The 17,314-nt window shown below is 33.7% G+C and overlaps 2 protein-coding genes across 12 annotated transcripts in view; one reads left to right on the forward strand and one right to left on the reverse strand.

Annotated features, from left to right (window-relative positions):
• Positions 1-3,048, forward strand: part of PUS10 (pseudouridine synthase 10) — an 82,796-nt gene extending 79,748 nt beyond the window's left edge. For all 10 annotated transcript variants that reach the window (XM_081263917.1, XM_081263921.1, XM_081263916.1 and 7 more), the window contains one exon: positions 1,538-3,048. In XM_081263917.1, coding sequence (XP_081120043.1) covers positions 1,538-1,576 — 39 coding nt within the window. In that variant the 3' untranslated portion in view covers positions 1,577-3,048. The remainder of the gene's footprint in view (positions 1-1,537) is intronic.
• A 5,157-nt stretch (positions 3,049-8,205) lies between these two features.
• Positions 8,206-17,314, reverse strand: part of REL (REL proto-oncogene, NF-kB subunit) — a 29,921-nt gene continuing 20,812 nt past the window's right edge. Inside the window, exons 5-10 of one of the 2 annotated variants that reach the window (XM_081263915.1) lie at positions 14,680-14,820; positions 12,505-12,609; positions 12,185-12,397; positions 11,361-11,429; positions 11,165-11,233; positions 8,206-9,625 (exon numbers count right to left, since the gene is read on the reverse strand). In XM_081263915.1, coding sequence (XP_081120041.1) covers positions 8,847-9,625; positions 11,165-11,233; positions 11,361-11,429; positions 12,185-12,397; positions 12,505-12,609; positions 14,680-14,820 — 1,376 coding nt within the window. In that variant the 3' untranslated portion in view covers positions 8,206-8,846. Of the gene's footprint in view, positions 9,626-11,164; positions 11,237-11,360; positions 11,430-12,184; positions 12,398-12,504; positions 12,610-14,679; positions 14,821-17,314 lie in introns of both variants that reach the window. The other variant, XM_081263914.1, reaches the window with a different exon arrangement.

The raw sequence follows: 17,314 nt of genomic DNA on the forward strand, positions 1-17,314 counted from the left end.
TGATCATCATTACCTTACAGCAATCCTCTCAAGTGCTCTCAAATTAAATTCTATAGATCTCCTACACACCAGCCAGAGACACCCTTCAAGATTGCAGGGAGCCTCTTTAAAGGGGCTGTCATTTTAAGAAAGACAACATTTGTTAAAGAAAATTCCAACTGTTCTTAGAACAGCTGAAGAGTGTCAAGAGCCATAGCTCCAGGTTTCTTAGCCCTGAGTGCCTATTGGAATCACCCATGAAGCTTTTTCAACACTACAGCATTCCTACCCTTCTCTGTCCTCAACACACACAATTGTGATCAGTGATCTTTAATTTTCAGTTTGAAAAACTATGGCTATATTCTGAAGCACTATCAAAATGTCTTTTTGAGATTTGGAAAAACACAATAGTTATTTGGGCTTTTCTAATAATTTTTTAGAATCTGGAATATGAAGTGACTCAAAAATTAATGAAAAAATTTTCAGTAAATCACTTCAGATTTTAAGCTTTGTCAATAAAGAAACATGGTTATAATGGATTTTTAAAAAGCCTTTTTTAAAAATAGGTCCTCTAGGGTAATTAAGATGTATTTTGTACTTCTGGAATGTGATTGTTTATGTGGAGACAAAATATTTTGCTTACCATAATGCCAGAGTTGGTGTTCTAGAAGAGCAAAGTGAAGGCAAGCTGATAGAGATGAATTGGATTTTGAAAGAAATAAGTTCTGGTGAAGTAAAACAAAAAGATCCTTAATTTTTTCCTAGTTCCAGGTGATCTTTCTTATTTATTTATTTCACATCTAGTTGCTAAATTACAAACAAGGCTATAGGTTTATAGACAAGTACTTGAGTGCAGTACAATGACCTAAGTAGTGATTGCCAGCAAATATGATGGTAGTCCCATAGATAGTATCACTTAGTGACATCATAGCTGTATTAGTCTGAGTAAATATACTCTATGATATTTGCATGATGACAAAATCACCTAATGATGCATTTCTTATTTAGAATGTGGCCCCACAGTTCAGCTACACGTGATTCTATTAAATGTAAGTTGGCAGAATATGATCAGAAGAATAAAAGTTGCTGAGACTTTTTGAGGGAAAACTAGTGTAACCACCTGGATTTGAATTTGTTTGCTACTTTACTCATAAACTTTTAAAAAAATATTTATTTTTTAGTTGTAGTTGGGCACAATATGTTTATTTTATTTATTTACTTTTATGTGGTGCTGAGGATCAAACCCAGGGCCTTGCATGTGCTAGGCGAGTGCTCTATCGCTGAGCCACAACCCCAGCCCACTCATAAACATTTTTAAATTTAAATTTTTTGTCTTATGCATCAAAAGGTACAATTATAAACCAGCCAAGTAACCAAATACTGCTATTCAGTTAATTCAGAAGCAGACGTTGGACCCAAGAATCCCCAGAGTAGACTTTGGTATTCAATTGCTTTTTCCTTCAAGTGTTATTTCTTCTCTATTATATTAAAACTATTACTGGCAAATGCTTATCAGAAAAGTAGTATCTGTAGTAATAACTTGTTTTCTCTCTTTTAGTCTGTAGACGTTGACTGGCCACCTGCTCTGGATGACTAGCTTTCAGATTTGGAGATAAAGAGTAGGGTTTTCTTGGCATGATGTGGACATCTATGCAACATACCCTGTAAAAATGGCTGTTTACCCACCATAACGGTGTCTTGGAAACCATTTGGATCATGTTGATCTATTTTTAAATTTGTTATAACATCTCAGGATCTGTGTGTATATTTTGTGTTCAGTTGTTCTAAGAATGTCTTATGACTTTTCTCATTCTCTCTCTCACTCTCCCCAGTGAAACTATGAACAGTGAAACCATTCTTCTTCCTAATTCTTTCATTCAGAGAGGTGCACAAACAGGTAAAACTGTTAATTCAAGAAGCTGTAATTTCTTTCAGCAAGATTTCTTCTGCAGGAGACATGTCACCTTTAAAATCATGTTCTAAATTTTTAAATTACCTGAACAAAAGTTCTACTGGATTTATGCAGCATAGTATCCTATAATATTCTAAGATATCAATGCAAATATGACATCATTAATATTTTTCCTGGGAGGCCTCAAGCAAGCTATTATCAATGGAAGTACTTTTGGGTGTAATTTGTGACAAATCATAATGACCTCAAATTACTATTTTGACAATCTAAAATTGTTAGTACATGTCCCCTGTGGGAGGAAAGTGAAACTTTAGGAATTGAGGCATACCATGGTAAGAGACTTTCACAGACCTTTTAAATAAAGAGAAACAAGTGCCTTTAATAACTACAATCCCAGGGTTAACAATTTGAAAAATTGAGATTACTAAAGGTAAACTGATACTATTTCACAGTTCTTCAATATATTATCCAATTTCAAACATTTTAATAAGGTAGATAGGATATTGACTCTAATTTTTTAATTATGGAAACCAAAGAATAAAAGTTAAATAAATGACTTATCTAAAATTTTTACTTTGATATCCAACACTAGAACTGAAGTATCTTAGTCCCTAGGGTCTTTCATAATTAAACCCTGTTAATCTATCACCTATTTTATGAAGGAGACATCTGAGAGTACCAATTAAATTCATGTAACCATAAGAACTGACTTTTGGAATTTAGGTACCAAATCAAGAAACTTACCAAAAAATGGCCCAAGTATATATCATATAGTCCCATATAATCATCATTTGTTAATAAGTTAATCATTAGACATGATACAGAGGAAAAATATTAAACCACCTAAAGAAAATGGATGGCTCATTAATAGTTTCAGAAAGGAAGCTCATTAAAATTTCAGATTTAAGTGTAATTTCCATCACCTGATTCAACAATTTGAGCTTGACTTGGACAGTATGACTTTTTCTTATCTCTATACTAAACAGTTCATTGATACCAAGATTCACTTTAGATATCAGGAAAATGGTTTTGACATGAAAAAGTAAGACTACCACTTTGAAACCATGTATTTACTCATATGTGAATAATAGTAAAAAATTGTTTCACTATTCTCAATGCCAAAAAAATGAGAAAAGGATCACAGAAATAAACTTTGATTAAAAAAAAAAGCATTTGTGTGGATGTTTCTCAGTTTCTGGGGAAATTTGGCTTCAAAAAGATTTAAATTTAGGGAAAAGTCTTTTGCTAGTTACTTTTGGTTCAGTTTTGAATCCAGTGGATTGGCAATTTGGAAGAATCAAGAGCCTTCTTAACGAATTTAAATTAGAAGGTTTCGTTTCTTAAATTTGCAAAATTTCAAGCAGAATAAACATTAGCTGTAAATACTTACTCCATGTGTTCATATAATTTTGAGGCAAGTTGTTAAAAATTAATGTAGGTCTGTTAAGGCAGAACTGGGTACGTGAAGTAATGAGAATATTATAGTTTCCATCTTGGCCTATATAAAATATTTTAAAATTAGTTATGATTTCATTCTTTAAATGTTATTTAAATTAGAAATCTTTTAAATAACATTTAAAGGGGGCTTTGTTCTTCTTGATATCTCTTTCCCATATATAGTTTGTGATTTATTTTAGGAAAACCATCAACTCTTAATACCTGGAAGAGTCAAGAAAAAATAGAATTCGTAAAATGAAAAATTTTCAAGTAAGATAACTGGTTACATTTGCAAGTTAAGTGAAGTAAATTCAGAAACTAAATTTCCACCTCATAAAAGAAAAAATTTTACTTTAGCAGATCTTTTCTTTTGTTGCTTTATTCTTTGATTTTTAAGTACACATGTGAGATTTAATGTCTGAATTTTTAAAAATGGTGCTACCCATTTTATTTATGAAACTTACAGGAAAGTAGCAAGAACAGAACACAGGGCCTTCTTTCCTGAATCATTAAACCAGTTACACCTCTCAAACTCAAATATATTAATATATAATTCCTAGAAAGACATACTTAACCACAATACAAATACCCAAATCAGGAAGTCAACACTGCTGATTGCTATTGTCTAATCCAAAGACCCCATTCAAGTGCCACTATTTGTCACACCAGTATTTAAAATTTTTTTAAAATTATTTTAATTAGGTATATATGACAGCAGATTACATTTTGATTCATTATACCCAGTTGCAGCACAACTTTTCATTTCTCTGGTTGTAAATGATGTAGCATCACACCATATGTGCAGTAGTAAATATACCTAGGGTAGTGATGTGCAGTAATAAGTTTACCTAGGGTAGTGATGTCCATCTCATTCCACCATCTTTTCTGCTCCCATGCCCCCTCTTCCCATGCCCTCCCCGGACCCCTCCTGTTACGGATCACCATCCACTTATCAGAACATTTGGCCTTTGGTTTTGGGGGATTGGCTTATACTTACTTAGCATGATATTCTCAAACTCCATCCATTTACCTGCAAATGCCATGATTTTATTCTCTTTTAATGCTGAGTAATATTCCATTATGTATGTATACCACAGTTTCTTTATCCATTCATCTATTGAAGGGCATCTAGGTTGGTTCCACAGTGTAGCTATTGTGAATTGAGCTGCTATAAATGTTGACTGCATTACTATCACACTGGTATTTTTCAAGTGATCATACTGTCTCTTAATGTCTCTACCAATCTGAAAGTTCCTTGACATTCATTATTTAAACAGTTTTGAAGACTTCAGGCCAGTTATTTTGTGGACTGTGTTATTTTGAATTTACCTCTTAAGATTCACACTATGTTTTTTGATAAGAAATCACAGAAGAGATATGTTGTTCTTATATTATCTAAGGTGTCAAACAGTTTTTATATATCCAGTTACTCATGGCTGGGCTTTGATCAATTGATTATGGTATTGTTCACCAAACTTTCACTTTTATACTTACATTTTTCCCTTTGTAATTAAGTATCTTATGAAGAGATCATCAAATTTTCACTCATTAGTTTTAGCATCCATTGAAGATTTTCAATTGAATCAATAATTACCACACTGATTGCCAAATACTGATTTTCAAATTCCATCATTACTTGTACTATACATTTATTGGTTGGCATTCCCTTTCATTTATTTCTCTCACTGTGGGAACTTGTTGCTACCTTTTTTCTTTTTCTTTCTTTCTTTTTTTTTTTTTTTTTAATGCTGGTGATTGGACTCAGAGCCTCACACATGCTAAGCAGGCACTCAAACAGATATACACTACCGTGTTCATTGCAGCATTTACAACAGCCAGTAAAAGGAATCCAGTATACCTCAATGAATAAAGAAAATGTGATACATCTACACAATGGAAGAGCATTCAGCCACAGAAAAGGTAGAAATCCTATCATTCATAACAACATGGATGAACCTGGAGGACACTTAGATTAGATGGAATGTGTCAGGCACAGAAAAGGAAATAACACATGATCTCACATGTGGGATCTGAAAAAGGTAAAACTCAGAGGATGGAAGTGGTTACTTGGGCTTAGGAGCAGCGGGGTTTGGAGAGATTTTGGTAAAAGGATAAAAATTTCAAGTCAATGTTTTTAAAAAAGTTTTTAAAAAGCTGTCCCAGAGACTTTGATCGAGACTCAGTTCCTCCCCTACCTCTGATCCTCTTATTTTCCCTCCTTCCTGGCCCCCACTCATGAGAACAGAGAAAGCAGCCATCTGCAAGCCAGGAAGACAGCTCTCTTAGTATTCTACCAAATTCTAATTTCAAAGAATAGTTACAAATGCAAGAATATCTAGCTAGACCATTTCATAAAAATGCCAAAAGTTTCCAAGCAACCAGATTACCTTTCCCTGTACAGAAAATGCTATAAATACTAAGAAAATATGATATTTTTAAAGTCAAATGACAAAAAATTTTAGCAAGGGTTTTAGAATTTTTTCCATTTTATTATGAAGAAAAAAATCAGTGTATACAAAGTTATTACAAAGATAAACATTCTGTACAATCAAAAGCATTTTAACAATTGAAAACAATTGCATCAATAGCATATTCAAAGGAACTCGATTAAATATGAGTGTAAGAGAGAAGAAATATGTGCTTTTGTGATTGGGTAAATGGTAATGCCATTAAGAAAAGCAGAGAATGCAAGAGGAGACACCAGTTTATAAGGGCATTCAGGCAGTTATCGAAAGCTGAAGCTGTGGGCACTAAGACGACTACACAGAGGAAAAACCAGCACCATCTGAAGACTAGGGATGGGGCTCTAAGGAAAAAACAGACCTCAGAGAGAAATCCTGTCCACCACAGAAATGCCAGAGGAGTATCCATAGCAGGAATGGTCAATAGGTAAGTTGTAAAAAGGATATGCAGAGTAATGACTGATAAAAAGACATTAGATTTGACAAGGGGTTTAGTCTCTGGTCACATTTCCCAGAATATCACAGAAAATAGTAGGAGCTAAAGACAAACTGATACACAAGGAAAGACTGAAGTGAGGAAATGGAAAGGCAAACACTTTTGAAATCAAGAGGGAAGGAATATCGGGGTGGTAGGAAAGGTTTTTGCTATTTTGTTTTTTGGGGTCTTTATTTTTAGGCTGGAGAAGACACCTGCCATGTTTATACAAAGAAAAGAACTAAATGGTGATGTGAGGATACAGGAAATGGGATGGGAAGTAGAGAGGAAGAGGGATCCAGTGTAACAAATGGAGATTAGATAAGAAGAGTACCTTCTCCACAAAACTAAGGTCAAAGTACAAACACAATTAGTAGAAGAAACTTGTAGCCAAATGCATTTTAAATTACAAATTCTATGATCAGTAAAAAGCACCTGAAAAATGAAAAATTGGAATACTCTAAACACAGATGTGGCAGGCAGTACCCTAATTCAGTTTATAATGGAAAAAGCTGCAAAACAACTCAATGCTTATTTGGTTAAAACTCACTGAACTAACAGTCAAGTATTTAAAATGATCCGTGCTAATTAATACACTAAAATACTGTACATTAAGATACTGTATTTTGGGCTGGGGATGTGGCTCAAGCGGTAGCGCGCCCGCCTGGTATGCGTGCGGCCCGGGTTCGATCCTCAGCACCACATACAAAGATGTTGTGTCCGCCAAAAACTAAAAAATAAATACTAAAATTCTCTCTCTCAAAAAAAAAAAAAAAAAAAGATACTGTATTTTTTTAAAAAAAATCACCACTTAACAATCACCATCTGGAGATACCCTGGGTTCGTATTCTGAACAGAAAAGAAATTTTACTTCTACTATTATGTGCTTATGATTTTTGAATTTATATCATATGACAAATATTTTCTTTTAAAATCAAAACTTGAGAAATATTAATTGTATTTATGGGTTTCTAATCTTTTTATTTTGCTTTCTGGACTATTCTGACTCGAATCTCATCTTGCTCTTCTGGCAATTTTCCAGTAATAGTCAACTGAGAATTTTATTTATATGTCATTCACACATACCCTATTTTGATGGAATTAATTTATGTAAATTTAAGGTTTGGTTGTACTTTGTACAAGTGAAATGATACCCACTTTCCAGATGGGAATATGTTCAATATTTAGGGTAGGTCCTAGCTATAAGATAAACTAGATCTTTAATACATTAATTACTTAGCATCATGGTAATTCCATCACAACTGAGATTAATGGCCAAATTCTGTCACCATTTTGCCATTGGAATTATTTTGCTTTTAAGCAATTTGGAATATCATTATTAACACTGGACTTCAGTGATTCTAATAAAAACCCAATGTAACATCAAACAAGATGTAAAAACTATAAAAATCTAGTAATTAAAAAAGCTATTTCAAAAAACAAAAGTTCTAATAATACACTAAATGTTCAATAAATATTACTGAGTGCTTAATGTGAGGCAGAGTGTTCTACAAACTGGAGATTCAACAGTAAACAAAATACAAAAATTTCTCTCCTCCTGGAGCTTATGTACTAGTAAAGAAAACAAACAGTAAACAAGTGCTCAGTAGTTAGACAGTGACAATGAGAGAACATTTAAGGCAGAGTAATACCAAGTACAAAGTATATCAGGCAGGAATGTACCTGGTACTCTGAGGAGGAGAATTAAGGTCAGAGTGCTTGGAGCTGCATGAAGAGGGGGAAATGGTAATACATGGGTTAGGAAAGGGTGCATAAGTCTGCTAATTTTCAGTACTAGGACCCCTTCTCTGAGATGGGAAACCACTGGATGGTTTTGAGCAGACAAATATGATTTGACTTGTTTTAAAAATAATTACTCTGGATACTTTATGTACAACAGGCTACAGGGGAACAAGGATGTAAGGAAGGTTTGGGAGGCTACAGCTTTAATCCAGGCAAGCAATGAGGACAGCTAGAAATAGGGTGCTAACAGTAGAAGATAAGGATGATTCCAAGGTTTTGGCCTGAGCAACCAGAAGCATGGCATTGCCATTTACTGAGTTGGGGAAGACTGAAGGAGAAGCAAGTCTGGGAGGTAAAATCAAGAACTCAGGTTTGGATATGTTGAGTTTGAGTTTTAATTAATTTATAGATAAAGCTGTTAAACAGGCAGTTATTGAGATCCCAGGGAATAAAGATACCTAAGGAAAAAAGCAAGGTCCAAAGAAACTTCTTCCTCTTGAAAGTATGGGTGTAGAACTAAAATTGAAAGTCACTTTAAAGATATGGATGTAAATGTTATAAAAGGTAGAAACCCTCCCATACCTTGAAAGCTTACTTCAACTGCCTTCTCCAATTTAACATTTTAAAGAAGTTTTTATGTACATATAAATTTAAGAAATGCCAAGAAGTCTCAGAAAACCCCATAGGGGTCACTTTGACCCATGGGCATCAAAAATAATCAAGAATATATTTTTCCAATGACATAGTCATTACAGGTTTTACCTTATATTTGCTTGAAAGCAAATATTAGTTAATTCTTTTAAGAATACATTAAAAATGTCATAAAAGAAATATAAACTTAAAAAAAATCATATGCAAAGGAGTCACTCAATTGTTCATTTTGCATTGTGCCAATGCTTGAATACTGACTACTTTGAACAAAATTATGATTGTTCGGATTAGTACCATTTGATGGTCCTGATTGATTTATCAGGTTGTTATCTGCACAACTGAAGTCGGATCGCTCAAATGCATTTGATTGTGAAACAAAAACAGTACTAGAACTGGTGCCTGCTGACATACTGGAAGAAGACATCTGATGGAGCTGTCTCAAGTCTCTTGGATCTAACACTGAATTACATGAGGGGTTTTCAAGATTCATGCTCACAAGTCTTGGATTATCAGTCTCCCCCATGCTATCACTGCTGGTTGTCATCATATTCACAGGGCAATTTGGCAGCATGTTGGCATCAGAAATACCATATAAGTCAGCTGGTGATATGGATGATGTTTCCATTCTGCCTATGTCATCAGTACTGTTATAAATGCAAGCATTAGAAGCATTTAAATCACCAACAGACATGTCCAGGAATGATGAGATACCTTGAGAATTAGCAGAAAGTGTCCTTGTTGAAAAACTACTCAGTGGATTTGTATTGACTGAACGTGAGGTAGGATGGGCCATTGATGACCAACTTGAAGGAGGCTGAGGCACCATTGAAGGTATGGCTGAAGCATTATGTGACAATCCACTGGAGATGGATACAGATGAGGAATAGTAGGATTCTCCTTGACTAGAAACTCCTGAAGATCTGGACATTTCTGACAAAACTGTACCATGAGAAAACAAGTTTGATTCTGTGGGGGGAAAATGTATTTAACAAAATTAAAATGAACAAAGTTATAAAAATCATTATTCCAAAAATTAAAATTTAAAAAACACATTCTTAAAGAGAAATTTCAAGAGAACTGATTTAACATTTTAAATAAAATGTTTTTCAAAGCACTAAAATTATTATACAAGTCCAAAACTGAATTCTATAATATGTAACTTTAACAAATGGATTTAAGATGAATTTTAAAGTTATTTTGGGATATATAATTTCAGTCCAGTTTTTGAGGCCTTATACTTGTATTTTTTTAAAGTGAAAGATAAATATTGGAATTTCAATTAACAGGAATTAAACAGCCAAATCATTTCATACTCTCACTTTTAGGAGAAAATGGAGGGACAGAGAAAGCATTCATTAGGGATGGTTGAAAACTATATATAACTTGTAAGATACATTAAGGTGTGACCCTAAAGTATTACAAAATCCCCAGTCAGAAAAAAATTCTGTATTTACTTATGTATTATATAAATGCTGTATATGCTAAACCAGGAAAGGTGCTAATATAAGTATACTATGTATACAACCAGAAATATGAAAAATTGAGCTCTGTATATATAATAAGAATTGTGATACATTCCGCTGTTATATATAAATAAAAATAAATAAATTTTTTTTAAAAAGATGCAAGAGAAGGAGCTGGGGTTGTGGCTCAGCAGTAGAGTGCTCACCTAGCACGTGCAAGGCACTGGATTTGATCCTCAGCACCATATAAAAATAAATAAATAAAATAAAGGTATTGTGTCCAACTACAACTAAAAAATATTTAAAAAAAGATAAGAGAAATTCTAATTAACCATTGGCTGAATTATATAAACCAAGGAGTTGTCAAATTTTTTTCTCTAAAGGGCCAGATAGCATTTTATTTTATGCTTTGTGAGCTATATAACCTCTGCTAAAAATCATCCAATTTCTGTGGTAGTTTAAAAAAAAAAATAGAAAAGGCAACTGCGGCTGGAGATGTTATCTCAGTGATAGATCACTTGCCTGGCATACGTGAGGCCCTGGGTTTGATGTTTAGTACTGGCAGGGTGGAGAATGGGAGGTAGCCAGAGATGATAAGTCATCAACTGAGCATGGCTATGTTCCAATAAAACTTTATTTATAAGAAAGGTGACTAGCCTGATCTAAACCATTTCTTCCATGACACACTATAATTAGGAAAATTACTACTGTACAAACAAAATATAGTTTTTCAAACATAATCAGTTTCCAACACAATCTACAGAAGCAGAACTAAATTATCCAATGTTGAAATCTTGAAAAAATTTATAGGAGAGGAAAATATCAAAGAAAGGCTTATTCTTTTTTTTTTTTAATTTATTTTTTAGTTCTTGGCGGACACAATATCTTTGTTTGTATGTGGTGCTGAGGATCGAACCCAGGCCGCACGCATGCCAGGCGAGCGTGCTACCACTTGAGCCACATCCCCAGCCCAGAAAGGCTTATTCTTAAAAATGGAATTCCACTACATTGTGCAAGGAATACTCCACAGGGGATAAAATACCTTTTTTGATGAATCTTCCTTCTTCGATTGACTCTACCGGACCAGATCTTGGTCTCTCAGGAAAATTCACTGCTATGATAAAGTTTTTCCATTATTAAATGCAATTTGAAAAATAATTTATCAATTAAAACTTGAAAAACTGAATAAAGCAAATAACAAGATCTATTTAAGTATGAATCATACAAAATATTCTTACCACAATCCTGCCACAGTTTCTGGAACAGTAGAGTTGTTTTTTGTTTCTTTGATTTATTGCCATAAGTATCTGATTAAAAAGAAACCAGGAAAGTAGGTGAATCATCAAGGAATTATATTTCCTCTCCTTTAATAAACAAAAAGCTTTAAATAGACGTACATTTTACATCTGTTACATCTAGATATACATCTGGATTTAATAAGTACATTATACTACCTGTAAGTCAATATCAACTAACGAAAGGTCTGATAAGGATCAAAATAGCAAACACTTTCTAAGTGGTGAATTTTCCATCTATAAAAAGGGCATACTAAGAACAAAAATAGATACTCCAAAATCAAAAATAATTTGTTTGTCTTGGTACTGGGGCTTCAACCCATGGGCTCTTTACCACTGAGCTACATCCCAAGTCCTTTTTTTTGTTTGTGTGTGTGTACAGGGGATTGAAATCAGGGGCACTTTACCACTGAGCCATATCCCCAGCAATTTTTCTTATATCTTGAGAGACAGGGTCTCACTAAGTTACTTAAATTGTTGAGGCTGGGTTCAAACTTGCCTCAGCCTCCCCAGTCACTGGGATTGTAGGTGGGGACCACCATGCCTGGCTAAAACAGAAATGTTGATAAATAGTTTAGATGATCTGAAATTATTTCAGATTAATCAAACCTTCCTAAGAAAGAGATGCAAAGAGCATAAGGAAAAAATGAAATCGTTCAGAAAACATATATAAATTATGAATATATATAATGACTAAATGTATCTTACCATGTAGCAGGATCAACATTAAGACATATATAAAGCAATACCACACCAAAGTATCATACCTTTTTCATCTGGCAGATACCTAAAATCCATAGATTCACTAACTTCCTGGTCAGAGGGTCTCCGCAGCTGCATTTTTACTGTTACTGGTTCTGTTATAGCTTTACAATATGGAGGAGTCTTGAAAACAATGGCTACTTGACGGTGTACATCAGCTTGTGAAAAGTTACCCTTTGCTTCCCAATCATTCAACACAAAACGAACTTCTATGTCATCTAATTAATAAGAAACCAAATGAATAACAACAATGAAAAAACAAAGTAAAATTTATCTATTAATTTAAAATACATTCTGAATTCAATGAAACAAAATAAGTAAATACCTTTCTGAACTTTGTCACAAAGTAGAAATATTTCATCTCCTCCCCTGACACTTCCACAGTTCTTGTTTACACGACAAATCCTTAATTCTGCAGTATTTGGGGCACCTAAATATAAAGGATTTTTTAAAAATGTGTCTCTACCTTAATATTACATATTATTCTGTTGTAATGGGATGGATTTGAGGGAAATCATTTACAAAATAGATAAAAGTTTGTATGTACAGATAGACGACAATAAATACATTAACCATTCACACCTGTCCCTTTCTTTTTTTAAAAATTTTTATTATTGGTTGTTCAAAACATTACATAGTTCTTGACATATCAAATTTCACACATTTGATTCAAGTGGGTTATGAACTCCCATTTTTATCCCGTATACAGATTGCAGAGTCACATCGGTTACACACACACTGTTTTACACATTGCCATACTAGTGTATGTTGTATTCTGCTGCCTTTCCTATCCTCTACCATCCCCCCTCCCCTCCCCTCCCCACCCATCTTCTCTCTCTACCCCATCTACTGTAATTCATTTCTCCCCCTTGTTTTTTTCCCCTTTCCCCTCACTTCCTCTTGTATGTAATTTTGTATAACAATGAGGGTCTCCTTCCATTTCCCTGCAATTACCCTTCTCTCTCCCTTTCCCTCCCACCTCTTGTCCCTGTTTAATGTTAATCTTCTCATGCTCTTCCTCCCTACTCTGTTCTTAGTTGCTCTCCTTATATCAAAGAAGACATTTGGCATTTGTTTTTTAGGGATTGGCTAGCTTCACTTAGCATAATCTGCTCTAATGCCATCCATTTCCCTGCAAATTCCATGACTTTGTCATTTTTTTAGTGCAGAGTAATACTCCATTGTGTATAAATGCCACGTTTTTTTTATCCATTCATCTACTGAAGGGCATCTAGGTTGGTTCCACAGTCTAGCTATTGTGAATTGTGTTTCTTTTTAGCTGCTTTAAATAATCTGGTTTAGAGCCAAATGACTCATTTCTAGGCAATGACATTTTCTCTAAATAAATCTCCCTGCTTCTAAATTCTGATTCTTCCAATATATCCTACATACTGTTACCAGATTAATTTTTTTTTTCTGGTACTGGGCATTGAACCCATAGGTGCTTTACCACTGAGCTATATCCCTAGTCCCCTTTATTTTTTATCTTGAGACAGAGTCTTGCTGAATGCTGAGAGTCTTGTTAAGTTGCTAAGATTATAGGTGTGTGCCACTGTGCCAGCTAGATTAATCTTAAATCTCATCCATGTCCTTAGGGCAATACAATTTCCATGTTTTCTTTTATGTGGACAATATGACTAAATAGTTCTTGCTGACATTCACTGCTCTGTATGAGAAGGATACTATTATCTACGTTTACAGCCCTAGGTTTCACTAACCTACAAGCAAAACAGGTATAATAAGACACCATTGGTAAATAAATATTTTGTGTGTGCGTGCAGCTAAAATATTTGACGGCAGCATCACAGTCTTTTCAAATGATAAATTTCTGTATCTTTTGTTCTAGCATCTGTCAACATTCTATTTCTGAAAATTTACACCAGAGTAATATTTATACAAGATATTCACATATAAGGATACTTATCACAATTAAATTTGTTAGGGCAAAAGGAAAACTATGAGAAGGAAAGAAAAACCCAAATGTCCCATGAAAGGATAATGATTTAATAAAATTACAATATAGGGGGCTAGGGCTGTAGCTCAGTGGTAGAGCACACGCCTCGCACATGTGAGGTTCGATCCTCAGCACCACATAAAAATAATAAAGATAAAAAAATTACAATATAGGCATGTCATGAAATATGCAGTTATTGAAAGAATAATGTAACCAAGAGGAAAAGAGGTTCAAGATAAATTACTAAGAAATTAAGTTTTTAGAAAGATCAGTGATGATATTTTTAAACTATATTGTGTATATGACTGATGATGATATATTTGTTGGTATAAAGAAAAAACTGGTAAAATATGTGTTTGAGGACAGTGATTATCTTTGGAGGATAAAATTGCAGGAGATTTACTCTTTGTGTATTTTATAGTATTTGAATTTTTCTTATGATGAATATACTGTTTTCCCAAATACCAAAACATTTTTAATAATTAAACTAGTCTTTAAAAAAAAAAACAAGCTAAGACTACAAATACAAGGAAATAAAGCACTTACGGTTGTCATAAATTGGGTTAGAGACAACAGGAGGAAGAGCAGTTGTCAAATTACCAAGTTCATCAGGGAGGAAAACTTGAAAACACAGTCTCACCACATTGAGATCACAATCTTCAATATCAAGCAGCTGTTGCTCAGGGACTGAACAAGTATAAACATATTTTTTAAAATGCAGAATAGTCACACAGAGCTAAAATCCCCCACCCATTATATCCAATAAGCTTGAATAGCAACCAAATCTGTACTAACAAAAACAGAATGTACCCAATCTCAAGAATTCCTTTTATTATTATCAAGTAGTCACTATCTAACAGTATTTGATAAATTATAGCCTTTTTAGGAAGTAACTATTCTAGTAAGCTGACACTTAGAATAGAACCCCAAAATGAAATTAATAACAATTTGATTTTTTTTAAATGGATGCAAGTTATACATAACAGAGAAGAGATATTCATTCAACAAATCTGTATTTGGTTTAGTTTAAGTTATCTTCTAAATCTTCCAGGAATTATTCCCCCAGTTTTACAGATGAGAGCTGATTTTAAAGAGACAAAATTATTTGTGCAAAGTTTTACAGCTAGGAAGTGGTAGGGTGGGAATCTGAACCCAGGCCATTGACTCCAGAGCTTATGCTTTTAAAAATTAAACTCTACTAGAAAATTTTACTTACAGTCCACATGAAAATGACATACACACAGTAATATCTACTAAAATTGAGATCTACATTTTAGGGATGAAGTGCCAAGAAGATACCAAATGATATAAAATAGCTAGTTTCTATAAAATACTTCATTTGTAAATTAAGTTTGCTCAAAAACAAAAAACCCTATAGTAGGAAAATTTTGCAGTTCTGAAAAAAATAAAATAAAAACTCATGACAAAATAAAATGTAAGAACAGTTTTTTATATTGATGTTTGAAAAGAAACCCAGTTCCAACAAAAAAATATTACTGCATTTTCAAAGAATACCATAAGCTATAACAAATCATAAATAATTCAGCTATATTTTTAAATGCTAACGTATATATTAAATTTTACAAATTTTATATTTTAACACTTATTTTATAAAATATTAAAATGTAAAATACTAAGTTTGAAAAAACAGTTAACCAAATTCCTTAGTACTATAGGCAATAACTAATAAAAACAGTTTTATACTGTTTTAATTTATTTGTACTCATACAGTCTCAGTAATTATCACAACATTTAAATTTGTCTCAATATCATCATTCTCAAGCTAGAGTCTTATAGGTTCTAACATTTGAGTCTATAAGAACACAGTTGTATAATAAAAAGTCAAAATGCTGTGATGCCAACACATGTATTATAGTAGCACACTTTTCTGGCATCTTAATTAAGGAGGCAATAAGAGGTTTCCTTCTTCAAAACCAAGTTTTATAGCATTGTAAAATTGGAGTTCAAGATCTCACTGTCTCTCAGTTTCAAAGATGAGTAATCAACACACACACACACACACACACACACACACACACATAATGAGTAGCTAGGTGCTCCTGACAAGTTTAAAAACAAATCTATACGAATGGATAAATAAACTATGGCATAACCATGCAATGCAGTGATGCTCAGCAATAAAAAGGAACCAACTATGGATTTTTGCCTCAACTTGGATATATTTCAAAAACACCATGCTGAGCAAGAAGAACCAGACAAGAAAGAGCATAGACTACATGGTTCAATTTGCATGAAACTGTAGAAATAAAAGTAGAGAAATAAAATCTCTTTCTTACTGTGAATCACAAAGAAGAAAACATTGAACTAAATGTGCTTTTAAAATGCAGATTCCCAGGACCCACACCAGACCCAGAAATGTGGTCTTGAATCTACATTTTATTTTTTAAAATTTATTTATTTATTCTAATTTGTTATACATGACAGCAGAATGAATTTTAATTCATAGTATACATTTACAGCACAATTTTTCATGTCTCACACAAAGTAGAGTCATACCATTTGTGTCTTCATACATGTACCTAGGGTAATGATGTCCATCTCATTCCACCATCTTTCCTACCCCCATGCCACCTGCTTTCTGCTCCTTCCCCTTTGCCCTGCTCCCTCTCCTTTGCCCTATCTATAAAGTTCCTCCATTCCTCCTATGCTCCCCGCTACCCCCATTATGGATCAGCATCTACATATTAGAGAAAATATTTGGCCTTTGGTTTTTTGGAACTAGCTTACTTCACTTAGCATGATATTCTCCAACTCCATCCATTTACCTGCAAATGCCATGATTTTATTCTCTTTTAATGCTGAGTAATATTCCATTGTGTACATATACCACAGTTTCTTTATCCATTCATCCACTGAAGGGCATCTAGGTTGGTTCCACATTGTGGAATTGTGCTGCTATTGTGAATTGTGCTGCTATAAACATTGATGTGGCTGTGTCACTGTAGTATGCTGTTTTTAAGTCCTTTGTGTATAAACTGAGGAGTGGGATAGCTGGGTCAAATGATGATTCCATGGAATCTGTATTTTAAACAAGTACTATGGGATTCCTGTGAATATTCAAGTTGAAAACCACTGCAGAAGTGGCACTGAAGGATGATTAGCAGAGTTCTGAAATGATCATAGTGATTTTAGGAGGATCTTTTGGATGTTTAGAGGGATA

Source organism: Spermophilus citellus (assembly GCF_964194105.1).
Source record: "Spermophilus citellus genome assembly, chromosome: 13".
Classification (NCBI taxonomy): Eukaryota; Metazoa; Chordata; class Mammalia; order Rodentia; family Sciuridae; genus Spermophilus; species Spermophilus citellus.